General features: G+C 45.4%; 1 protein-coding gene across 1 annotated transcript; it reads left to right on the forward strand.

The window, feature by feature from the left end:
- Positions 1-887: 887 nt before the first annotated feature.
- On the forward strand, positions 888-24,648 carry ercc8 (excision repair cross-complementation group 8). The gene is given in 13 exon segments (XM_052479099.1): positions 888-1,251; positions 1,706-1,801; positions 2,052-2,153; positions 2,323-2,446; positions 7,927-8,008; positions 10,728-10,796; positions 11,272-11,338; positions 12,035-12,130; positions 12,369-12,385; positions 14,574-14,701; positions 15,766-15,963; positions 17,962-18,054; positions 22,107-24,648. Coding segments are annotated over 13 exon segments (1,212 nt in total). The 5' UTR covers positions 888-1,174; the 3' UTR covers positions 22,170-24,648.
- The last annotated feature ends 2,843 nt before the right edge of the window (positions 24,649-27,491 follow it).

Below are 27,491 nucleotides of genomic sequence, written 5' to 3' on the forward strand. Positions count from 1 at the left end.
CAGAGCAAGGGGAACCACTACTTCAAGGTCTCAGAGCAAGTGAAGTCACCGATTGAAACGCTATTTACCGCGCACCACCGCTAACTAGCTAGCTGTTTCACATCCGCTACATTTGTCTATGGAGATTGCATGGCGGTGTCCTTGATTTTATACATCTGTCAGCAATGGGTGTGGCTGAAATAGCAGAATCCACTAATTTGAAGGGGTGTCCACATAATTTTGAGAATTTAGTGTATATTATATCAAAACAGGTTCATATACTCCATCTAGTGGTCATATCTTACAAAGCAAAAAGTGACAGCCAAGATCTCAACAACATTGTAACAAACAGACAATGTGATCATCTTGATTTAAAGCATAATTGTGTTGGACGTTTGGTCACAGTTTTACCTATATTTCTAATATTGAAATTAATATTAGCGAGCTACTGTTACAGTCTGCACACATTTACTTTAACGTTAGCTAGGTAGCGTAAATGCATAACTTCTCGTTACAGTAATAAAATCGGACAGTTATAGAAGATAACTGAGTAGCTACTAGACTAGTTAGAAGTAACGTTATCTATGTTTGACAAAACAGAGGAGTTCGTCTAGGTCAAAGTTTATACAGGGGATGGTGTAATGTTAACGTTAGCCACAAGTATTTTCCTCTGGCTGCCAGTAGTATTTATTTCCTAAATGGTCAGTGCCCACAATATATGATATATGCAGCTATCGTTCTCGTATACTTCACCATACAACCAGTCCCATCAACGCACATTCAATTGGATTTGTTGTTTACGTAATCTAAAAACAGATAACAGTAAGATATGTTTTGATTGGATGACTGAATCAGAGTAACCAATGAGTGCACTTGTTATACCAGAGCGGTGTTCAAACATCCTGACGTAACAACATGGCCACCCACACGTCCCTTGTTGACTGGGACCCTGCTTGCTAAATGATGTTAAATAAGACAGTGGCATAAAATGATTCGATCGGGATTTTATCAATCCCAGATCACAAATATGTATTGTACACACAAAGCGTTTGAAAAACGAGTTCAGTAGCGAACGATATTGAACGTGTAGATGGGTAACCAACCCTCGAGCTAGCTGTGCTAGCTGGGCACAAACATAAACATTCCTTTAAAGCTAGCTAGCTTCGAAATTGAAAGATTCATTTATTGTGGGAAGATGTTGGGTTTTCTAACAGCAAGACAGGCTGGACTTGACGACCCACTTCGTCTGAGACGGGCAGAGTCAACACGGAGGTGAGGGGAAGTTGGCCATATCATTCCTGGGAACGCTAACGTTACTGTTACCAGTGTTTTGTTGGTATCACTAGCTGTCACAGTCAAAAATGGTCTATATCGTAAACATTTATGAAAACAACTATTTGCTTTGGGATCTTAATTTAAAGAGTGGCATAAGGTCAACAGTGTGTCTAAAATAACATTTTATGAAGATATATTGTAGACATAGGCGGGGTTTATGACGGTTGTGGTAATTAATTGGGCTTCCATGTTGGTGTGTGGGTGTTATGACGTAAACTCCGGGAACTCGGAAGTCTCCGACTTCAGTGCGTTCATCACAACTAGGAATTCGGTAAAAGTATTTTGAACGACCATCCAACTCGGAATTGAATTTTGGGAACTCGGGCAGCTCCTACTTTCCGACCTGAAGATCACTGACGTCATGACTCTGTCTTCTTTGTTTTCTCTTAAGGGTCCTCAATTTAGAGCTGAATCATGACAGAGATGTGGATCGAATCCATAGCAACGGCGTAAACACCATAGACATTGAAGTCATTGAGGGCAGATAGTAAGTATCATTAGTAGTAGGTCTGACAATATGTCAATTGAGGTCATAATTTGTTATGATTACCATATAGCCTAGACCTATAACATGTAACCTAATACATAGTTCCGTCATCACCTGATTTCAACATAACGTGATACATAAGCAACCTCCTATAATTCAACATACAGGTGTTGCCTGTATAGCACTTTTTTAGAATCCTTCTGGTGCTATCTCATTGGGAGATAACCCTCTCCTCTTGTCTGTTTTATAGCATGCTGTCTGGAGGGGCAGATGGGGTGATTGTGGTGTATGACCTGGAGAACAACAGCAGGAAACCCCAATACACCTGTAAAGCAGTCTGCACTGTAGGCAGGTGTGTGGCTCACATACCTGATGGCATCCACTAGATGGCAGCATCACTGTGTGTGTGTGTGTGTGTGTGTGTGTGTGTGTGTGTGTGTGTGTGTGTGTGTGTGTGTGTGTGTGTGTGTGTGTGTGTGAGAGAGGCTCTGGTGGTCACTGTTAGTCTGTTTGTGTTGCAGGTCCAGTCGGTATGTCCACAGGTTCAGTGTAGAGACAGTGCAGTGGTACCCACACGACACAGGCATGTTTGTCTCCAGTTCCTTTGACAAAACCATGAAGGTCTGGGACACTGAGACACTAAAGGTACACCTTACATTAACTCGGTCTCTCTCTCGCACTCTTATGGCCATATGGTGCTCTCTGTGATGAGCTAGAATCACGCTGTGCCATGGTTACCTCAGAGGCGGCTAGGGGACAGCAAAACTTGTTTGCAGAGGGATTTGCATTGTAACTGTCACTACTCTCGTCCTCCAGCTTCCTAGTCCCCTGCTCTGTTCTCCTCCACTCCCCTCCATTCCTCTCCTCTCCTCCTCCAGCTTCCTAGTCCCCTGCTCTGTTCTCCTCCACTCCCCTCCATTCCTCTCTTACTCCAGCTTCCTAGTCCCCTGCTCTGTTCTCCTCCATTCCTCTCCTCCAGCTTCCTAGTCCCTTGCTCTGTTCTCCCACACTGCCATGTCCTGCTCTGTTCCCCTCCACTCCCCTCCATTCCTCTCTTACTCCAGCTTCCTAGTCCCCTGCTCTGTTCTCCTCCACTCCCCTCCATTCCTCTCTTACTCCAGCTTCCTAGTCCCCTGCTCTGTTGTCCTCCACTCCCCTCCATTCCTCTCTTACTCCAGCTTCCTAGTCCCCTGCTCTGTTCTCCACCACTCCCCTCCTCTCCTCCTTCAGCTTCCTAGTCCCCTGCTCTTTTCTCCTCCACTCCCCTCCATTCCTCTCCTCCAGCTTCCTCGTCCCCTGCTCAGTTCTCCTCCACTCCCCTCCACTCTTCTCGTCCTCCAGCTTCCTAGTCCCCTGCTCAGTTCTCCTCCACTCCCCTCCACTCCTCTCCTCCTCCAGCTTCCTAGTCCCCTGCTCAGTTCTCCTCCACTCCCCTCCACTCCTCTCCTCCTCCAGCTTCCTAGTCCCCTGCTCTGTTTTTTTTTATTTTTTATTTCACCTTTATTTAACCAGGTAGGCTAGTTGAGAACAAGTTCTCATTTGCAACTGCGACCTGGCCAAGATAAAGCATAGCAGTGTGAACAGACAACACAGAGTTACACATGGAGTAAACAATTAGCAAGTCAATAACACAGTAGAAAAAAATGGGCAGTCTATATACAATGTGTGCAAAAGGCATGAGGAGGTAGGCGAATAATACAATTTTGCAGATTAACACTGGAGTGATAAATGATCAGATGGGCATGTACAGGTAGAGATATTGGTGTGCAAAAGAGCAGAAAAGTAAATAAATAAAAACAGTATAAAAACAGTATGGGAATGAGGTAGGTGAAAAAGGGTGAGCTATTTACCTATAGACTATGTACAGCTGCAGCGATCGGTTAGCTGCTCGGATAGCTGATGTTTGAAGTTGGAGAGGGAGATAAAAGTCTCCAACTTCAGCGATTTTTGCAATTCGTTCCAGTCACAGGCAGCAGAGTACTGGAACGAAAGGCGGCCAAATGAGGTGTTGCCTTTAGGGATGATCAGTGAGATACACCTGCTGGAGCGCGTGCTACGGATGGGTGTTGCCATCGTGACCAGTGAACTGAGATAAGGCGGAGCTTTACCTAGCATGGACTTGTAGATGACCTGGAGCCAGTGGGTCTGGCGACGAATATGTAGTGAGGGCCAGCCGACTAGAGCATACAAGTCGCAGTGGTGGGTGGTATAAGGTGCTTTAGTGACAAAACGGATGGCACTGTGATAGACTGCATCCAGTTTGCTGAGTAGAGTGTTGGAAGCCATTTTGTAGATGACATCGCCGAAGTCGAGGATCGGTAGGATAGTCAGTTTTACTAGGGTAAGCTTGGCAGCGTGAGTGAAGGAGGCTTTGTTGCGGAATAGAAAGCCGACTCTGGATTTGATTTTTGATTGGAGATGTTTGATGTGAGTCTGGAAGGAGAGTTTGCAGTCTAGCCAGACACCTAGGTACTTATAGATGTCCACATATTCAAGGTTGGAACCATCCAGGGTGGTGATGCTAGTCGGGCATGCGGGTGCAGGCAGCGATCGGTTGAAAAGCATGCATTTGGTTTTACTCGCGTTTAAGAGCAGTTGGAGGCCACGGAAGGAGTGCTGTATGGCATTGAAGCTCGTTTGGAGGTTTGATAGCACAGTGTCCAATGACGGGCCGAAAGTATATAGAATGGTGTCGTCTGCGTAGAGGTGGATCAGGGAATCGCCCGCAGCAAGAGCAACATCATTGATATATACAGAGAAAAGAGTCGGCCCGAGAATTGAACCCTGTGGCACCCCCATAGAGACTGCCAGAGGACCGGACAGCATGCCCTCTGATTTGACACACTGAACTCTGTCTGCAAAGTAATTGGTGAACCAGGCAAGGCAGTCATCCGAAAAACCGAGGCTGTTGAGTCTGCCGATAAGAATTTGGTGATTGACAGAGTCGAAAGCCTTGGCGAGGTCGATGAAGACGGCTGCACAGTACTGTCTTTTATCGATGGCGGTTATGATATCATTTAGTACCTTGAGTGTGGCTGAGGTGCACCCGTGACCGGCTCGGAAACCAGATTGCACAGCGGAGAAGGTACGGTGGGATTCGAGATGGTCAGTGACCTGTTTGTTGACTTGGCTTTCGAAGACCTTAGATAGGCAGGGCAGGATGGATATAGGTCTATAGCAGTTTGGGTCCAGGGTGTCTCCCCCTTTGAAGAGGGGGATGACTGCGGCAGCTTTCAATCCTTGGGGATCTCAGACGATAAGAAAGAGAGGTTGAACAGGCTGGTAATAGGGGTTGCGACAATGGCGGCAGATAGTTTCAGAAATAGCGGGTCCAGATTGTCAAGCCCAGCTGATTTGTACGGGTCCAGGTTTTGCAGCTCTTTCAGAACATCTGCTATCTGGATTTGGGTAAAGGAGAACCTGGAGAGGCTTGGGTGAGGAACTACGGGGGGCGGAGCTGTTGGCCGAGGTTGGAGTAGCCAGGCGGAAGGCATGGCCAGCCGTTGAGAAGTGCTTATTGAAGTTTTCGATAATCATGGATTTATCGGTGGAGACCGTGTTTCCTAGCCTCAGTGCAGTGGGCAGCTGGGAGGAGGTGCTCTTGTTCTCCATGGACTTCACAGTGTCCCAGAACTTTTGGAGTTGGAGCTACAGGATGCAAACTTCTGCCTGAAGAAGCTGGCCTTAGCTTTCCTGACTGACTGCGTGTATTGGTTCCTGACTTCCCTGAACAGTTGCATATCACGGGGCTATTCGATGCTATTGCAGTCCGCCACAGGATGTTTTTGTGCTGGTCGAGGGCAGTCAGGTCTGGAGTGAACCAAGGGCTGTATCTGTTCTTGGTTCTGCATTTTTTGAACGGAGCATGCTTATCTAAAATGGTGAGGAAGTTACTTTTAAAGAATGACCAGGCATCCTCAACTGACGGGATGAGGTCAATGTCCTTCCAGGATACACGGGCCAGGTCGATTAGAAAGGCCTGCTCACAGAAGTGTTTTAGGGAGCGTTTGACAGTGATGAGGGGTGGTCGTTTGACTGCGGCTCCGTGGCGGATACAGGCGATGAGGCAGTTATCGCTGAGATCCTGGTTGAAGACAGCGGAGGTATATTTGGAGGGCCAGTTGGTCAGGATGACGTCTATGAGGGTGCCCTTGTTTACAGAGTTAGGGTTGTACCTGGTGGGTTCCTTGATGATTTGAGTGAGATTGAGGGCATCTAGCTTAGATTGTAGGACTGCCGGGGTGTTAAGCATGTCCCAGTTTAGGTCACCTAACAGAACAAACTCTGAAGCTAGATGGGGGGCGATCAATTCACAAATGGTGTCCAGGGCACAGCTGGGAGCTGACGGGGGTCGGTAGCAGGCGGCAACAGTGAGAGACTTGTTTCTGGAGAGAGTAATTTTCAAAATTAGTAATTCAAACGGTTTGGGTATGGACCTGGAAAGTATGACATTACTTTGCAGGCTATCTCTGCAGTAGACTGCGACTCCGCCCCCTTTGGCAGTTCTATCTTGACGGAAGATGTTATAGTTGGGTATGGAAATCTCTGAATTTTTGGTGGCCTTCCTGAGCCAGGATTCAGACACGGCAAGGACATCAGGGTTAGCAGAGTGTGCTAAAGCAGTGAGTAAAACAAACTTAGGGAGGAGGCTTCTGATGTTGACATGCATAAAACCAAGACTTTTTCGATCACAGAAGTCAACAAATGAGGGTACCTGGGGACATGCAGGGCCTGGGTTTACCTCCACATCACCCGCGGAACAGAGAAGGAGTAGTATGAGGGTGCGGCTAAAGGCTATGTTCTCCTCCGCTCCCCTCCATTCCCCTCGTCCTCCAGCTTCCTAGTCCCCTGCTCTGTTCTCCTCCATTCCTCTCGTCCTCCAGCTTCCTAGTCCCCTGCTCTGTTCTCCTCCATTCCTCTCGTCCTCCAGCTTCCTAGTCCCCTGCTCTGTTCTCCTCCACTCCCCTCCACCCCTCTCGTCCTCCAGCTTCCTAGTCCCCTGCTCTGTTCTCCTCCACTCCCCTCCACTCCTATCCTCCTCCTCCAGCTTCCTAGTCCCCTGCTCTGTTCTCCTCCACTCCCTTCCACTCCTCTCCTCCTCCAGCTTCCTAGTCCCCTGCTCTGTTCTCCTCCACTCCCCTCCACTCCTCTCCTCCTCCAGCTTCCTAGTCCCCTGCTCAGTTCTCCTCCACTCCCCTCCACTCCTCTCCTCCTCCAGCTTCCTCGTCCCCTGCTCAGTTCTCCTCCACTCCCCTCCACTCCTCTCCTCCTCCAGCTTCCTCGTCCCCTGCTCTGTTCTCCTCCACTCCCCTCCACTCCTCTCCTCCTCCAGCTTCCTAGTCCCCTGCTCAGTTCTCCTCCACTCCCCTCCACTCCTCTCCTCCTCCAGCTTCCTAGTCCCCTGCTCTGTTCTCCTCCACTCCCCTCCACCCCTCTCGTCCTCCAGCTTCCTAGTCCCCTGCTCTGTTCTCCTCCACTCCCCTCCACTTCTCTCCTCCTCCAGCTTCCTAGTCCCCTGCTCTGTTCTCCTCCACTCCCCTCCACTCCTCTCCTCCTCCAGCTTCCTAGTCCCCTGCTCTGTTCTCCTCCACTCCCCTCCACTCCTCTCCTCCTCCAGCTTCCTAGTCCCCTGCTCAGGTCTCCTCCACTCCCCTCCATTCCTCTCCTCCTCCAGCTTCCTAGTCCCCTGCTCAGTTCTCCTCCACTCCTCTCCTCCTCCAGCTTCCTAGTCCCCTGCTCTGTTCTCATCCATTCCCCTCCACTCCTCTCTCCTCCTCCAGCTTCCTAGTCCCCTGCTCAGTTCTCCTCCACTCCCCTCCATTCCTCTCTTACTCCAGCTTCCTAGTCCCCTGCTCTGTTCTCCTCCACTCCCCTCCATTCCTCTCCCAGTCTCACAGCCGCATCCCTCATTTCTGTCTCCTGGTCCCATTGTGTCAGTCAGTCACGACAGTGTTCTTTCCTATCGTGCTGACCGACTGACTAAACAGTGGTATTCTATACATGTTTGATCTTCCCATGTAGTAGTGTTGTCTCTGTACAACACAGATATATCAAGTTAATCTTCATGTTGAACTAAAGCTGATAAAGTTTAGAGTCTGAAGTTCCTTCTTCTTGTGTGTCTGTAGCCCGCTGAAGTGTTCCAGTTTGAAGGAAACGTCTACTGTCATCACATGTCCCCCATTGCCAGGAAACATAGCCTCATCGCAGGTGTGTGTGTGTGTAGAAAGCTCTGTCTCACATCAGAATTAGACGTTCATCTATGTTTCTTAAACATCACATTTCGAAGTTGTTGTAAAAGTCACATTTTGAAGTGTTTTTAAGGTTAAGTTTTATGGTTAACCATTTTGAGTTAATGCCTAAGGTAAGGGTTAAGATTTGGGATAGGGTTAAAAAACAAAATCTCAAAAACAACTTTCTGTCGCTGGATTTGAGCATGCAACCTTTAGCACCAGAGGTAGATGCTTATGCCTATCCAGCATCCCTCATCCCTGTCCACAATGCCTTAGCAACACCTAAACCTACTTGAAGCCTAGTGGCCGGTTTCCACGTCATCTCCCGACGTCCTCAGACATGGATGGACGTCGAATTATGGCTTGTATCACGGGTGACCTGGCTGTGGGTGAAATTGTACGTGTGTCATGCTCGTAAAATATGATTTACTGTCTATGTCTTATTGATATAATCTAAGAATGAACAGGCCTCAGTAAATCAAACAAAATGAAAATGTTGATTGTGAAACAGCTGTATGGTACAGGGTGTATGCCCCTAGCGGTGTCAGGGGTTGGAACTGACTCAGGAAGAGTTTAGAGAGAGACATGCTGTTCTGGAGACATGACAGGAATCCAGGCTCTGCCCCCCTGCTGACAGAGCAGGACAGACTGGTTACACATACCTTCCCAATCACCCACACTGCTCTCACTCGCCCTGTTTTTTGTTTCTCTGAGATTCTTCCCAAATTCAAAACAAAATGCCATGAAGTCTTTCAATTACACATTTTACTAATAGCACAATCAACCTTTTTCTGGACAGTTCTGGTGGTGCTAGAATGATCAGAATTTGTCAGGCGAACCAGAATTATAATTTTATTTGTGTCTGGTTTCTAACAGATGGACTCAACCCGGGTTATTTTGTGTCCATCCCTGTCAGCTCTAACTCCCTGTCAGCTCTAACTCCCTGTCAGCTCTAACTCCCTGTCAGCTCTAACTCCCTGTCAGCTCTAACTCCCTGTCAGCTCTAACTCCCTGTCAGCTCTAACTCCCTGTCAGCTCTAACTCCCTGTCAGCTCTAACTCCCTGTCAGCTCTAACTCCCTGTCAGCTCTAACTCCCTGTCAGCTCTAACTCCCTGTCAGCTCTAACTCCCTGTCAGCTCTAACTCCCTGTCAGCTCTAACTCCCTGTCAGCTCTAACTCCCTGTCAGCTCTAACTCCCTGTCAGCTCTAACTCCCTGTCAGCTCTAACTCCCTGTCAGCTCTAACTCCCTGTCAGCTCTAACTCCCTGTCAGCTCTAACTCCCTGTCAGCTCTAACTCCCTGTCAGCTCTAACTCCTGTCAGCTCTAACTCCCTGTCAGCTCTAACTCCCTGTCAGCTCTAACTCCCTGTCAGCTCTAACTCCCTGTCAGCTCTAACTCCCAGCTGTCAGCTCTAACTCCCTGTCAGCTCTAACTCCCTGTCAGCTCTAACTCCCTGTCAGCTCTAACTCCCTGTCAGCTCTAACTCCCTGTCAGCTCTAACTCCCTGTCAGCTCTAACTCCCTGTCAGCTCTAACTCCCTGTCAGCTCTAACTCCCTGTCAGCTCTAACTCCCTGTCAGCTCTAACTCCCTGTCAGCTCTAACTCCCTGTCAGCTCTCCCTAACTCCCTCTAACTCCCTGTCAGCTCTAACTCCCTGTCAGCTCTAACTCCCTGTCAGCTCTAACTCCCTGTCAGCTCTAACTCCCTGTCAGCTCTAACTCCCTGTCAGCTCTAACTCCCTGTCAGCTCTAACTCCCTGTCAGCTCTAACTCCCTGTCAGCTCTAACTCCCTGTCAGCTCTAACTCCCTGTCAGCTCTAACTCCCTGTCAGCCCTCCCTGTCAGCTCTAACTCCCTGTCAGCTCTAACTCCCTGTCAGCTCTAACTCCCTGTCAGCTCTAACTCCCTGTCAGCTCTAACTCCCTGTCAGCTCTAACTCCCTGTCAGCTCTAACTCCCTGTCAGCTCTAACTCCCTGTCAGCTCTAACTCCCTGTCAGCTCTAACTCCCTGTCAGCTCTAACTCCCTGTCAGCTCTAACTCCCTGTCAGCTCTAACTCCCTGTCAGCTCTAACTCCCTGTCAGCTCTAACTCCCTGTCAGCTCTAACTCCCTGTCAGCTCTAACTCCCTGTCAGCTCTAACTCCCTGTCAGCTCTAACTCCCTGTCAGCTCTAACTCCCTGTCAGCTCTAACTCCCTGTCAGCTCTAACTCCCTGTCAGCTCTAACTCCCTGTCAGCTCTAACTCCCTGTCAGCTCTAACTCCCTGTCAGCTCTAACTCCCTGTCAGCTCTAACTCCCTGTCAGCTCTAGCTCCCTGTCAGCTCTAACTCCCTGTCAGCTCTAACTCCCTGTCAGCTCTAGCTCCCTGTCACCTCTAGCTCCCTGTCACCTCTAGCTCCCTGTCAGCTCTAGCTCCCTGTCAGCTCTAGCTCCCTGTCAGCTCTAGCTCCCTGTCAGCTCTAGCTCCCTGTCAGCTCTCATCCCCTATGTGAATGATGTGTGTTATTAGCTCATGTTTATCCAAAAGTAGAACTGCTCTCTTATACATTCCTATCTTATCTGAGAGAACCAGGGCCTCCAGTTTCTCCTCTGTCACAAAGCATTAACACACACAGTGAAAGTAGAGATGTTTTTCTTTGTGATAGTCGTACTGTATGTAACCTTTCAAGTAATCCATTGATCTGTGTGTTCTCAGTGGGTACCAAAGACCAGAAAGTACAGCTCTGTGACCTGAAGTCTGGCTCACGCATCCAGGTTTTGCAGGGTGAGAGCCACACACCCACCCCTATGTCTTACTATACTTGTGAGGACTTCAAAATCCTATTTTCCCTAAACCCAATTGAACCTTTATTTAACTAGGCAAGTCAGTTAAGAAACAAATTCTTATTTACAATGACAGCCTACCCCGGCCAAACCCGGACGATACTGGGCCAATTGTGCGCCGCCCTATGGGACTCCCAATCATGGCCGGATGTGATACAGCCTGGATTTGAACCAGGGATTGTAGTGACGCCTCTTGCACTGAGATGCAGTGCCTCAGACCACTGTGCCACTCGGGAGCGTAAACCTAACCCCCTAAGCCTAAAATAGCCTTTTTACAAGTGAGGCTTGGCAAAATGTCCTCACTTCTGAGTTTTATTTGGTTTACTTTTCTTGTGAGGACTTCTGGTACTCACAAGTATAGTAAAACGTGTCTACACTAACACACACTTCCACTGACTGTCCTTTCTATCCCTCAGGTCACAGAGGTGAGGTCCTATCTGTTCGATGGTCGCCAAGATATGAGCACATTTTAGCTACAGCCAGGTAGGCCGACCTACACCAAACCTGGAGAGATAAAACTACCTTGAAGGGCCATTAGATAAATGTCCCTCCCTCATTTCACGTCCAAGTATCATAGAAATTCCAATCAAGCTAGTGAAAGGGATTCCACTTTCTATTACCATAACTAGACTATCAGTATGTCACCTGAACTCATTAGCACACAGAGAGACTGAACCAGCCTCTATTCCCTGGAAATAACAATGCAGCATATGGCAGAGAGAGAGTACTCCGCTGGTTTATGCCAAATTAGATCTGATAATTAAACCGTTGGGATCAAATCACTGTCCCTTTGGACTGTAAGTGATTTGAAAAACAACTGAGCAGCATTTCAACTGCTACTGATAACAGTGAAGCACACTGTCTTTGAACATTTAGTATGGACTGAAATTCTTTTTTTTTTATATGGAGGACTGTTTTGAGGAAATTTGAGGCACTATTCTATAGCTGGATAATTTAAGGGATTGTGTTGTAGTGTTACGTTGTTGATGCCCAGTGACGTGAACCTTCATCTGCAGACCAATTAGGGGACGTTTATGTAAGGTTCATTTATATATCCCTATAAGGCCCCAGGGCACTGACACATGTCCCCTGAGGGATGGAAGGCTGTTGATTTTGGCTTCTCATGCGCTCTCTCTGTTGCTCTGTCTCTCTATCTCGATCTCTCGCTCTCTCTCTCAGTACTGACAGCAGGGTGTTGGTGTGGGATGTGCGTCGGGCCTCAGGGAGCCTGTCTCTGGATCAACAAGTCCAAGGCACATCAGACGGGGACAAGATGTCTCCAAGGCCTCATCAGAAGATGTCTACATGATAGTGAAAGCATCGTGATAACTGGGTCAAGAGAAGATGTCTACATGATAGTGAAAGCATCGTGATAACACTACATGATAGTGAAAGCATCCCGGGGTCTGAGAAGATGTCTACATGATAGTGAAAGCATCGTGATAACGGGGTCCTGAGAAGATGTCTACATGATAGTGAAAGCATCCCCAAGAGAAGATGTCTAACATGATAGGAAAGCATCCTGAGAAGATGTCTACATGATAGTGAAAGCATCGTGATAACTGGGTCAAGAGAAGATGTCTACATGATAGTGAAAGCATCGTGATAACGAGAAGATGTCTACATGATAGTGAAAGCATCGTGATAACGGGGTCCTGAGAAGATGTCTACATGATAGTGAAAGCATCGTGATAACTGGGTCAAGAGAAGATGTCCTGATAGAAGATGTCTCACTATGATAGTGAAAGCATCGTGATAACGGGTCAAGAGAAGATCTACATGAGAAGATGTCTACATGATAGTGAAAGCATCGTGATAACGGGGTCAAGAGAAGATGTCTACATGATAGTGAAAGCATCGTGATAACTGGGTCAAGAGAAGATGTCTACTGAGAAGATGTCTAACATGTCTATAGTGAAAGCATCGTGATAACGGGTCTACTGAGAAGATGTCTACATGATAGTGAAAGCATCGTGATGTCTACATGATAGTGAAAGCATCGTGATAACGGGGTCCTGAGAAGATGTCTACATGATAGTGAAAGCATCGTGATAACGGGGTCCTGAGAAGATGTCTACATGATAGTGAAAGCATCGTGATAACTGGGTCAAGAGAAGATGTCTACATGATAGTGAAAGCATCGTGATAACGGGGTCAAGAGAAGATGTCTACATGATAGTGAAAGCATCGTGATAACTGGGTCAAGAGAAGATGTCTACATGATAGTGAAAGCATCGTGATAACTGGGTCAAGAGAAGATGTCTACATGATAGTGAAAGCATCGTGATAACTGGGTCAAGAGAAGATGTCTACATGATAGTGAAAGCATCGTGATAACTGGGTCAAGAGAAGATGTCTACATGATAGTGAAAGCATCGTGATAACGGGGTCCTGAGAAGATGTCTACATGATAGTGAAAGCATCGTGATAACGGGGTCCTGAGAAGATGTCTACATGATAGTGAAAGCATCGTGATAACGGGGTCCTGAGAAGATGTCTACATGATAGTGAAAGCATCGTGATAACTGGGTCATGTCTAATGATAGTGAAAGCATCGGGATAACAAGAGAAGATGTCTACATGATGATATAACTGGGTCCTGAGAAGATGTCTAATGAGCATCGTGATAACGATGTCTAATGATAGTGAAAGCATCGTGGATAACTGGGTCAAGAGAAGATGTCTACATGATAGTGAAAGCATCGTGATAACGGGGTCAGAGAAGATGTCTACATGATAGTGAAAGCATCGTGATAACTCAGGGATGTCAAGATAGTGAAGATGTGATAACTGGGTCAAGAGAAGATGTCTACATGATAGTGAAAGCATCGTGATAACTGGGATCAAGAGAAGATGTCTACATGATAGTGAAAGCATTGTGATAACTGGGTCACAGAGAAGATGTCTACATGATAGTGAAAGCATCGTGATAACGGGTCCTGAGAAGATGTCTACATGATAGTGAAAGCATCGGGTAACAGAGATGTCTAATGATGTCTACATGATAGTGAAAGCATCGTGATAACTGGGTCAAGAGAAGATGTCTACATGATAGTGAAAGCATCGTGATGTCTAATGATAGTGAAAGCATCGGATAACTGGGTCAAGAGAAGATGTCTACATGATAGTGAAAGCATCGTGATAACTGAGGATCAAGAGAAGATGTCTCCTGAGAAGATGTCTATGATAGTGAAAGCATCGTGATAACGGGGTCCTGAGAAGATGTCTACATGATAGTGAAAGATGTCTATGATAGTGAAAGCATCGTGATAACTGGGTCAAGAGAAGATGTCTACATGATAGTGAAAGCATGATAACTGGGTCAAGATGTCTACATGATAGTGAAAGCATCGTGATAACTACATGATAGTGAAAGCATCGTGATAACTGGGTCAGAAAGATGTCTACATGATAGTGAAAGCATCGTGATAACTGGGTCATGTCTATGATAGTGAAAGCATCGTGATAACGAGAAGATGTCTACATGATATAACTGGGTCAAGAGAAGATGTCTACTATGATAGTGAAAGCATCGATGATAACGGGGTCAGAAGATGTCTACATGATGTCTGATAACGGGGTCATGTCTACATGATAGTGAAAGCTTCGTGATAACGGGGTCCTGAGAAGAGATAAAGGGTTGAGTGTCCTTTCCCCTTAAACAATAGCTATATTATCTCATTGGCATTTAATGACACGTGTGTGTGTGTGTATTTGCCAGTGAACACAGCCCATAATGGAAGGGTAAATGGCCTCTGCTTCACGGTCGACGGCCTCTACCTTCTCACCACGGGAACAGACGACCGCATGAGGCTGTGGAACAGTGCCAATGGAAAAAACACACTGGTAGGTTCTGTCTGTGTGTGTAAGAGGGTTACAGCGAGCGAGAGAGATGCAGAGAGTGAGAGAGGGTCAAAAATGTGTCTGGCGGGGATCCAATGGATGAGGGTGAGGACTAGGCTCTACCCCGAGGCCCTGTCCGAGTGTGCATACTTGTGTGTATGCACATTTCCTGCCCATCCCTGGAGTCCTTGTCTGGAACAGATAACATGGCGTGTGTGACTCTTCCAGGCCTTACCCTAAATGATCAGTAGCCATCCCTCTCTGTGACAGCGGCCTCCAGCACTAAGGGACATCATTGTGCCTCGAGCCCATTAACTTCCATACATAAACTTCCCCTCACTAACTGGGTCTGCAGGCGAAGGCCTCAAGCCTTTACATAATGGTCCTGTGCTGCTTTGGGTTAGGAGAAACAGTTTGCCTGCTTCCTGACTTGAAGACATATATCCCTTTTATACACTAAAATCCCACATGTCGGTATGTCTGAAGGGGGTAAGGAGTAAAAACATGGACAAATAAAAGCTAGCTGAAGACCAAGTCATGATTCCTGCATTTTCAGACCCTGTAACCAAAATACAGGAATGAATGGTGAATGGTTCTCTGCTTTTTTGCAGGTAAATTCATAAACACTTCCATTGTTTAATATTGCCCTAATTTGAACTGCAAACAGGTCCCATGGTTTAACAACACCCCCCACACCTCCCACTTATATTTATAAAAGGGGTATACCTGAAAATAAATGCTAAGGAAGGGGCTGTATGAAAGGGGGGTCATATAAACATTGCCTTATATTTTACAAGTAACATGCCACATCTTCTGCCTAAAATGAGTTATACAGTACATCTTTAAACAGTTCATCTCGACAAATCCGAGGGAAGCCCACTTTAGCTGGCGTGGTCCGTATCAGTACAACACATGTTGAGGTGTATATTTAACCGGGTTTATGAATTTTTCCATGCTTATCACCACTCTACATAATATTCTGTAGCAGGTTGATAGTTGAAGTGCTGTTCTACTGTTAGCTTGGTCATCTGTCCAACTGACCCTCCCAACTCCTCTCTGTCTCTCAGGTGAATTATGGGAAGGTGAGTAACGATAGCCGTAAGGGGTTAAAGATCACGGTGTCTCGTAGCTGCAGCCCGGAGTTTGTGTTTGTACCTTGTGGCAGCTCAGTGGCGGTGTACACTCTACACACCGGGGAACTCGTAACCATGCTAAGGGGACACTACAACAACGTGGACTGCTGCCAGTTCCACCCCGACTACCAGGTGACTGACTGTGTCTCTGTCTGCCCGTCTGTCTGTAGGTGCGTCCATCCTTTATGGCTATAGACTAATAAGAAATTACAGTGTTATTAACATCATTATGTTTGTTCATTATCAATACCTTACGTATGTTCATGTAAATCAGCTCATGTGACGTCATATTGTTCCTAAGTTGAACCAAGGTTTCTGAGGGTCCTATTCATTAGTGCACACTAGCAAACCATAGCAAAATGTTTTGTAATGGAAAACCCGGTAGGTCCCTCCCTGTTTTGACCCATTTGCTTCTGTTTCGTTCCCAATGAATATGACCCTAGCAGACCAGAGGCCTTGAAGGCCTTCTGTACATCACAGAGAATCATAACAAATTCCTATTCTACCCAGATTACCAGCGTCCTGCACGTAGATAGCTGACGCATTGTCAGTTTGTTATGGTACAGTTGGCACAGATATGACAACCTGCCTTGGGAGGTACGGAACACTGTGGCCTTTCACTAATGTTAATCGAAGAAGATACTGAATTGAGACAGCATCCCCTCTTTTGCATTTTCCTGTTAATGATTAAGGTTAGTATTTGTGACGAATGAGTGGATCTTTACATCTGTGTAGCGCAGGACGAGATCTGTTAGTTGCAGTGGGGGGTGTATTTGAGGTAGGCCACAGTAGGTAATTTACCCTCGAATAGATGATATATTAAAGTCAACATCCTCATGTAAAGCTATTAGCCATGGCCTAGTCACAGGGGTATGAAAAACAATTGGGCCTTAATGATTATAAAGGTGAAGGCCAGAAATTAGTTTGTTCTCTTTTATGGAGAGTTTTGTTTACTTGTCAAAGTACTGCAATGGGAGGTTTGTTGAAGAACGGGGTAGTGCTATGTCATATAATCCGATAATCTACTTTTACGAAGGCGTCTCTTTCTGTTCTTCACTCCAACTGCTATACCACATAAAGGCTAATAAATTCCCTAATACATTATTATACAGTTTCCGTAGTATCTCATTGTAATGCATATCTTACTCATGCACATCGCCTTTCATATCACAGTAGTATTTGTGTTAGACATTAGTTCTGCTGTTAGAGTATATCCGTCTAATGTTCTACTTATTAAACCTGTACGAATGTGGCAGAGCAACTTTGAGTGTTTGTTTATTGGAAAGAACCCATAGTTCTGGAATGTCTTTTTGCTTCTTGTCTTTTGAAGTAGGCTAATGCCACATTTGACATTTTAGTCATTTAGCAGACACGTTTATCCAGAGCGACTTACAGGAGTAATTAGGGTTGAGTGCCTTGCTCAAGGGCACATCGACTGATTTAATTTCATTTATTATAATATATATTTTTCTTCTTCACCTAGTCGGCTTAGGGATTCGAGCCAGCGACCTTTCGGTTATTGGCCCAACACTCTCAACCGCTAGGCTACCTGCCACGCAAAAATACACCTCTTCAAATGATTGGCACATTTGGACTTTATGAACTTCTATTGGTTGTTTTCCTGGATGATGATTGTCATTGTTTTGAGTCTAGTGTTTCATAAGGTAGACACTGCTGTAATAACTATGTACTTCCTCCCGCCATCAACACTGATACTTCCCCAACATGCTGCCATTGCAACAGTTTTCAGCTGTGCTATCATAATTGCAAAAGGGTTTTCTAATGATCAGTTAGCCTTTTAAAATGCTAAACTTGGATTAGCTAACACAACGTGCCATTGGAACACAGGACTGATGGTTGCTGATAATGGGCTTCTGTACACCTATGTAAATATTCCATAAACATTTTGCAGTTTCCAGCTACAATAGTCATTTACAACATTAACAATATCTACACTGTATTTCTGATCAATTTGATGTTATTATAATGGACAAAAAAATGTGCCTTTCTTTCAAAATCAAAGACATTTCTAAGTGACCCCAAACTTTTGAACGATAGTGTATATATAGATAAATATATGGCTCTGGCCAGGACGTAAAGAGCACAGAGTATTCTTCTGTGTGTTTCCAGGAGCTGTACAGCGGGGGTAAAGACTGTAACATCCTAGCCTGGGTTCCTGTTGTACGACCACCAGACGTGGAAGAAGAAGGGACAGCCGCCAAGGTAGGAGGCTGCATAGCAGGAACAATTTAAAGCACATTTGGGGGGTAGTAATTATACGCAGGTCCCTGTTCTTGTTCTAAAACGCTGTCACATTACCAGACTAATAGACAGGCATCTAGCCCTTTTTATTTGATACCAGTACATTTACATTTTAGACATTTAGCAGACGCTCTTTTCCGGAGTGATCAATCAATCAAATGTATTTATAAAGCCCTTTTTACATCAGCCCATGTCACAAAGTGCTATACAGAAACCCAGCCTAAAACCCCAATCCGCAAGGAATGCTGATGTAGAAGCACAGTGGCTAGGAAAATCTCCCTAGAAAGGCAGGAACCTAGAAAGAAACCTAGAGAGGAACCAGGCTCTGAGGGGTGGCCAGTTCTCTTCTGGCTGTGCCGGGTGGAGATTATAACGGTACATGGCCAAGATGTTCCAACGCTCATAGATAATCAGCAGGGTCAGATAATAATTACAGTGGTTGTAGAGGGTGCAACAGGTCAGCAGCTCAGGAGTAAATGTCAGTTGGCTTTTCTTAGCCAATTATTCAGAGTTAGAGACAGCAGGTGCGGTAGAGAGCGAGAGTCGAAAACAGCAGCTCCGGGACAAGGTAGCACGTCCAGTGAATAGGTCATGGCTCCATAGGTCAGGGTTCCATAGCCGCAGGTGACCCCGTCTGGCTATACCCCCGAGCAGGGCCAACCAGGCAGGATATAACCCCATCCATTTTGCCAAAGCACAGCCCGCACACCACTAGAGTATTACCCATGAAGATCTCCCCCACGGCACGAATCCGAGGGGGGCGCCAACCCAGACAGGAAGATCACATCAGAGACTCAACCCGCTCAAGTGGAAGGAGGTTTTCTCCTAGGGACGGCTTGGAAGAGCACCAGTAAGCCAGTGACTCAGCCCCCATAATAGGGTTAGAGGCAGAGAATCCCAGTGGAGAGAGGGGAACCGGCCAGGCAGAGACAGATGGTTCGTCGCTCCATTGCCTTTCCATTCACCTTCACACCACTGGGCCAGACTACACTCAATCATAGGACCTACTGAAGAGATCTCTTCAATAAAGACTTGAAGGTCGAGTCTGAGTCTGCGTTTCTCACATGGGTAGGCAGACCATTCCATTAAAATGGAGCTCTATAGGAGAAAGCCTTGCCTCCAGCTGTTTGCTTAAAAATTCTAGGGACAATAAGGAGGCCTGCATCTTGTGACCGTAGCGTACGTGTAGGTATGGCAGGACCAAATCGGAAATGTACAGTGGGGCAAAAAAGTATTTAGTCAGCCACCAATTGTGCAAGTTCTCCCACTTAAAAATATGAGAGAGGTCTGTAATTTTCATCATAGGTACACTTCAACTATGACAGACAAAATGAGAAAAAAAATCCAGAAAATCACATTGTAGGATTTTTAATGAATGTATTTGCAAATTATGGTGGAAAATAAACTTTTGTTATTGACCAAATACTTATCTCAATACTTTGTTATAGACCCTTTGTTGGCAATGACAGAGGTCAAACGTTTTCTGTAAGTCTTCACAAGGTTTTCACACACTGTTGCTGGTATTTTTTCCCATTCCTCCATGCAGATCTCCTCTAGAGCAGTGATGTTTTGGGGCTGTTGCTGGGCAACATTGTCATGCTGAAAGACCCAGCCACGTTTCATCTTCAATGCCCTTGCTGATGGAAGGAGGTTTTCACTCAAAATCTCACGATACATGGCCCCATTCATTCTTTCCTTTACACGGATCAGTCGTCCTGGTCTCTTTGCAGAAAAACAGCCCCAAAGCATGATGTTTCCACCCCCATGCTTCACAGTAGGTATGGTGTTCTTTGGATGCAACTCAGCATTCTTTGTCCTCCAAACACGACGAGTTGATTTTTACCAAAACGTTTTATTTTGGTTTCATCTGACCATATGACATTCTCCCAATCTTCTTCTGGATCATCCAAATGCTCCCTAGCAAACTTCAGACGGGCCTGGACATGTACTGGCTTAAGCAGGGGCACACGTCTGGCACTGCAGGATTTGAGTCCCTGCCGGCGTAGTGTGTTACTGATGGTAGGCTATGTTACTTTGGTCCCAGCTCTCTGCAGGTCATTCACTAGGTCCCCCCGCGTGGTTCTGGGATTTTTGCTCACCGTTCTTGTGATCATTTTGACCCCATGGGGTGAGATCTTGCGTGGAGCCCCAGATTGACGGAGATTATCAGTGGTCTTGTATGTCTTCCATTTCCTAATAATTGCTCCCACAGTTGATTTCTTCAAACCAAGCTGCTTACCTATTGCAGATTCAGTCTTCCCAGCCTGGTGCAGGTCTACAATTTTGTTTCTGGTGTCCTTTGACGGCTCTTTGGTCTTGGCCATAGTGGAGTTTGGAGTGTGACTGTTTGAGGTTGTGGACAGGTGTCTTTTATACTGATAACAAGTTCAAACAGGTGCCATTAATACAGGTAACGAGTGGAGGACAGAGGAGCCTCTTAAAGAAGTACAGGTCTTTGGGAGCCAGAAATCTTGCTAGGTGACCAAATACTTATACTTATTTCCCACCTTAATTTTTTTTCTTCTAATTTTGTCTGTCATAGTTGAAGTGTACCTATGATGAAAATTACAGGCCTCTCTCATCTTTTTAAGTGGGAGAACATGCACAATTGGTGGCTGACTAAATACTTTTTTGCCCCACTGTAGATAGGAGCAAGCCCATGTAATGCTTTGTAGGTTAGCAGTAAAACCTTGAAATCAGCCCTAGCCTTAACAGGAAGCCAGTGTAGAGAGGCTAGCACTGGAGTAATATGATCACAGTTTTTGGTTCTAGTCAAGATTCTAGCAGCCGTGTTTAGCACTAACTGAAGTTTATTTAGTGCTTTCTAGAAGTGACAAAAGCATGGATTAATGTTTCTGCATAATTTTTGGACAGAATGTTTCTGATTTTTACAATGTTACATAGATGGAAAAAAGCTGTCCTTGAAACAGTCTTGATATGTTCGTCAAAAGAGAGATCAGGGTCCAGAGTAACACAGAGGTCCTTCAGTTTTATTTGAGACGACTGTACAACCATCAAGATTAATTGTCAGATCCAACAGAATATCTCTGTTTCTTGGGACCTAGAACAAGCATCTCTGTTTTGTCCAAGTTTAAAAGTAAAACATTTGCCACCATCCACTTCCTAATGTCTGAAACACAGACTTCCAGGGAGTGCAATTTTGGGGCTTCACCATGTTTCATCAAAATGTACAGCTGTGTATTGTCCGCATAGCAGTGAAAGTTAACATTATGTTTCTGAATGACATCACCAAGAGGTAAAATATATAGTGAAAAGAATAGTGGTCCTAAAACGGAACCTTGAGGAACACCGAAATGTACAGTTGATTTGTCAAAGGACAAACCATCCACAGAGACAAACTAATATATTTCCGATAGATAATATCTAAACCAGATCAGAACTTGTCCGTGTAGACCAATTCGGGTTTCCAATCTCTCCAAAAGAATGTGGTGATAGATGGTATCAAAAGCAGCACTAAGGTCTAGGAGCCCGAGGACAGATACAGAGCCTTTGTCTGCCATTAAAAGGTAATTTACCACCTTCACGATTGCAGTCTCAGTGCGATGATGGGGTCTAAAACCTGACTGAAGCATTTCATATACATTGTCAGTTTTTAGGAAGGCAGTGAGTTGCTGCGTAACAGCTTTTCTACAATTTTTTTAGAGGAATAGCAGACAGACTTCACTTTTGTGCACACAGAAATTAGATCATAGGGGTTGTGGCTTGTGCTGCACCAAGCTAGGGTAACTCGGTACACACACAGCCAGGCTGGCTCAGCTTGGCTACATTCCCCAGGTGCTGATGAAATTATGTCTATAGGCATCTTCAGCCAGCTCCAAAAGCAGCTTCACCAGTTCTATTTAGTTTGGGAAACAGAATAATAATTGCTTGCTTGCACTTGGGAAATGTTTTTAATGCTTTCCTGATTACTCAATCGCTTTAACTCAAAACAACATGACAGCGAGAGAGTAGTGAGTTGAGAGTATTTTACTGAATGTATTTCTCCATCCCAGGGTGGGAGCCAGGCTACGGTGAATCCTGCTTTTGAAGACGCATGGAGCAGTGATGAGGACTGATGCATAAGCACAACTGTACAGCCCTACTCCATCGAACATAGCTTTAGGAATCTCATCATGGTGCTAGCTTTAGGAATCTCATCATGGTGCTAGCTTTAGGAATCTCATCATGGTGCTAGCTTTAGGAATCTCATCACGGTGCTAGCTTTAGGAATCTCATCATGGTGCTAGCTTCAGGAATCTCATGCAATACTTTTTTTTTTAAACTACAAATGCAGTTTAACATCTACTGTGGAGTTGGAGAATGAACCTTAATAGACTTTGAATCTCTGTTGTGATATCTGATTTATCTTTTATTTTTATAAACAAAATGGAAATCTACACTGAGTGTATGAAACATTAGGAACACCTTCCTAATATTCATTTGCATCCCCTTTTGCCCTCAGAACAGCCTCAATTTGTAGGGGCACCTCTACAGGTGTCGAAATCGTTTCACAGGGATGCTGGCTCATGTTGACTCCAACCCACAGTTGTGTTAATTTAGCTGGACGTCCTTTGGGTGTTGGACCATTCTTGATACACACGGGAAACTGTTAAGTGTGAAAACCCATCTGCGTTGCAGTTATTGACACACTCAAACCGGTGTGCCTGGCACCTACTGTCAGCAGCATACTGTCAGCAGCATACTGTCAGCAGCATACTGTCAGCAGCATACTGTCAGCAGCATACTGTCAGCAGCATACTGTCAGCAGCATACTGTCAGCAGCATACCATCCTGCATCCCACTGCTGCCTTGCCTCTGAAGCTAAGCAGGGTCGGTCCTGGTCAGTCCCTGGATGGGAGATCAGATGCTGCTGGAAGTGGTGTTGGAGGGCCAGTAGGGGGCACTCTTCCATCTGGTCTATCTATCCCAATACCACAGGGGAGTGATTGGGGACATTGCCCTGTGTAGGGTGCTGTCTTTCGGGTGGGACTTTAAATGGGTGTCCTGAATCTTTGTGGTCATTAAAAATCCCATGCACTTATCGTAAGAGTAGGGGTGTTAACCCTGTTGTTCTGACTAAATTCCCAACCTGGCCCCACCTAATCATCCCCCTCATTCCTAATTGGCAGATATCACTCCTCACCTCTCCAGCTGATGTGTGGTGCGCGTTCTGGCACAAAAATGGCCGCCGTGCATCACCCAGGTGGATTCTACACGTTGGTGGTAGATGAGGTGAGTTTCCCCATACTATGTGAAGAGCTTTGAGTAACTCTGTTTGTAGAAAAGCGCTATATAATTCCAATCAATTATTAATTACCATACCCCATTCAAAGGCACTTCAATCTTTTGTCTCCCCCATTCACCCTCTGAATGTTAAACGTACACAACCCATGTCTCAATTGTCTCAAGGCTTAAAAATCCTTCTTTAACCTGTCTCCTTCCCTTCATCTACACTGATTGAAGTGGATTTAACAGGTGACATCCATAAGGGCTCTTAGCTTTCAGCTGAATTTATCTGGTCAGTCTATGACATGGAAAGAGCAGGTGTCCCTAATGTTTTGTACACTCGGTGTATGGTGTTGATGATTTGTGCTTTAAAACCTATGGATGGGTATCTGCACTGTACATTGAGCTGTATAATCTGTTTCTATTGTCTGCCTTTGCCGCAACATGTACATTGTACTTTACATGGTGTTAAAATCAGCTTTCCATTATTCCAATGATGACCAGAGTAAAACCAGCTGAACTGGAGCCAAACCTTTCCTCATAGCGTCTTTGAACATGACGTTCAAGAGACCCACCTTTCCGTCATCAATTCACACAGAAATATTTGTCAGCCATGTCTCTCTGTCTCTCCCCTACATTTGCATGATTTATCCTGTTGTCATTGCTAAAACCAGCTCTGTATTGTTGTTGTTAGACGTGATACTGAAATCAGACTCACTTTCTCTCCTACTGGCAGCCTCATGTTTACATATGATTGGCTTGAAGGGCATTATTTCCCTATAACTCACGGCATATTTGCATGGTAGAATGTTCATGGTTCAATGGCCATAGTTCATCTATGGCAAAAGTCGAATTGAAAACATTGGTTTTGTTGTATTCCAAATGGCAAGCTAGGACGGATGATTTGGTTAGCTATAGTAAACTTGCTAGCTACTTCAGTGGATGTTGAACACATTTCTAGCGACAAATATGTTAAAGTATAGCCATTGTATAATGGAGATAATCAACTCGGGGCTCTATGCGTTCTCTGGATAATAACACAACTCTGTGGAAGGTCAGTTCCACTCTGCATGGAACACACCTGCCACGTCATTCTTTATTTTCCATAGAACGTATGGCCTCTCTTTGATAGGCCCTAGGAAACCCGACCTATCAGTCCCGAGATTCCAGCAAAAGTCAACTTTTCATTTATCTGACGTTAATTTATCTGTAGCCCTTATATTTAGCCTCACAATTAAGTGTTTTACAGTTTTCTTTTCAGGATAACCAGATCTACGGTTGCGTTCATGGGTTTTGTTGACATGTCAATAAAAAATATTCCGCCAAAAACATTGAAATGAATTTAAAAATGAATTGATATGAATGCTGTAAGTACTGAAATTGTTTGCTCACTGAGAAATTAATATAAATATCCAACCAGTCAGTGACAACTGTGTGGAGTTTGACAGCAATTGTAAGCTTATTACAGTATTATAAACACTATGTCCAAGGATTTGGTATGCTCTTCTATGTAGAACATTTGACACTTTTTCCTCATGCATGTATGATATAATTTCACTGCTTGAGACACCCAGAGGTGTTTGTTGTACACTATATATACAAAAGTTTGTGGAGCCCTTCAAATTAGTGGATTCATCCATTTCAGCCCCACCTGTTGCTGACAGTTGTTTGCATTGCTGTGTGCCCAATTTTAATCTCCATAGACAAACATTTGCAGTAGACTGGCCTTACTGAAGAGCTCAGTAACTTTTAATTTCAAAGTGGCACCATCATAGGATGCCACCTTTCCAACAAGTCAGTTCATAACATTTCTGCCCCGGTCAATTGTAAGTGCTGTTATTGGGAAGTGGAAACATCTAGGATCAACAACGGCTCAGCCATGAAGTGGAAGGCCACACAACAGGACCGGCGAGTGCTGAAACGTGTCCTCGGTTACAACACTACCCAGGCCCTGCGTGTCCCCAGGTACCCTCATTTGTTGACTTCTGTGATCAAAAAAGCCTTGGTTTCATGCATGATAACATCAGAAGCCTCCTCCCTAAGTTTGTTTTACTCACTGCTTTAGCACACTCTGCCAACCCTGATGTCCTTGCCGTGTCTGAATCCTGGCTTAGGAAGGCCACTAAAAATTCTGAGATTTCCATACCCAACTACAACATTTTCCGTCAAGATAGAACTGCCAAAGGGGGAGGAGTTGCAATCTACTGCAGAGATAGCCTGCAAAGTAATGTCATACTTTCCAGGTCTATGCCCAAACAGTTCGAACTTCTAATTGTAAAAATTAATCTCTCCAGAAATAAGTCTCTCACTGTTGCTGCCTGTTATCGACCCCCCAGCTGTGCCCTGGACACCATATGTGAATTCCTCGCCCCCAATCTAGCTTCAGAGTTCGTTCTGTTGGGTGGCCTAAACTGGGACATGCTTAACACCCCAGCAGTCCTACAATCTAAGCTAGATGCCCTCAATCTCACAGAAATCATCAAGGAACCCACCAGGTACAACCCTAAATCCGTAAACATGGCCACCCTCATAGACATTATCCTGACCAACTTGCCCTCCAAATATACCTCTGCTGTTTTCAATCAGGATCTGCGATCACTGCCTCATTGCCTGTATCCGCTATGGGTCTGCGGTCAAACGACCACCCCTCATCACTGTCAAACGCTCGGGTATCCTGGAAGAATATTGACCTCATCCCGTCAGTCGAGGATGCCTGGTCGTTCTTCAAAAGTAATTTCCTCACCATCTTAGATAAGCATGCCCCTTTCAAAAAAATGCAGAACTAAGAACAGATATAGCCCTTGGTTCACTCCAGGCCTGACGGCCCTTGACCAGCACAAAAACATCCTGTGGCGGACCGCAATGGCATCAAATGGTCCCTGCGATATGCAACTGTTCAGGGAAGTCAGGAACCAATACACACAGTCAGTCAGGAAAGCAAAGGCTAGCTTTTTTTAAGCAGAGATTTGCATCCTGTAGCCCCGACTCCAAAACATTTTGGGACACTGCAAAGTCCATGGAGAACAAGAGCACCTCCTCCCAGCTGCCCACTGCACAGAGGCTAGGTAACACGGTCACCACCGATAAATCCATGATAAACAAACATTTCGATAAGCATTTCTCTACGGCTGGCCATGCCTTCCTCCTTGCTACTCCAACCCTGGCCAACAGCTACACCCTCCCCCCGTAGCTACTCGCCCGAGCCTCTACGCAGACGACACCATTCTGTATATTTCTGGCTTTCCTTGGACACTGTGCTAACTAACCCTCAAACAAGCTTCAATGCCATACCACACTCCTTCCGTGGTCTCCAACTGCTCTTAAACGCTAGTAAAACCAAATGTGTGCTTTTTAACCGTTCGGTGCACGTACCTGCATGCCCGACAAGCATCATCACCCTGGACGGTTCTGAACCAGAATATGTGGACAACTATAAATACCTAGGTGTCTGGCTAGACTGTAAACTCTCCTTCCAGACTCATATTAAACATCTCCAATTCAAAATCAAATCTAGAATCAGCTTTCTATTTCACAACAAAGCCTCCTTCACTCATGCTGCCAAACTTACCCTCGTAAAACTGACTATCCTACCGATCCTCGACTTTGGCGATGTCATGTACAAAATAGCTTCCAATACTCTACTCAGCAAACTGGATGCAGTCTATCACCATCCGTTTTGTTACCAAAGCCCCTTATACCACCCACCACTTGTTGATAATAGGATATGTAGAAGGGCGAGCCGGTCAAGGATCGATTCAGACAAGGTGGTAAAATTGTACGACAAGCGACAGTTTATTCAGAGTGAAGATATCTGGTACTCGGAAATACGGCCCTTCCGTTAGCTCGACAGAACCAGCAGGAAAGAGAGCGAGTTAACCGCAACACACACAATTTATACAGAACAGAAAGTAGGTTGATTCTAGAAGATCGGTTCTTCGGATTGGTTCAGGCTGGGGGTAGTCTTCTTGCATTGGCTCAGCTGGGCCGTCCGTCACTCTAGAATCCCGCCGTCACACAATGTTCAGCTAACAAAGGAGATTTGGTGTGTGCGCTGTGTGAAAGCTATCCTGTATGGGACTTAACATGTTTCACTGTGAAAATACGTTGTCTCAGTTACAGCAATGTAATAGCAGCAAGCTGGTCACCTGCATAAGAAATAGCACTTCCTAACA

This window comes from Oncorhynchus keta, chromosome 25, assembly GCF_023373465.1.
Source record: "Oncorhynchus keta strain PuntledgeMale-10-30-2019 chromosome 25, Oket_V2, whole genome shotgun sequence".
Taxonomy (NCBI): domain Eukaryota; kingdom Metazoa; phylum Chordata; class Actinopteri; order Salmoniformes; family Salmonidae; genus Oncorhynchus; species Oncorhynchus keta.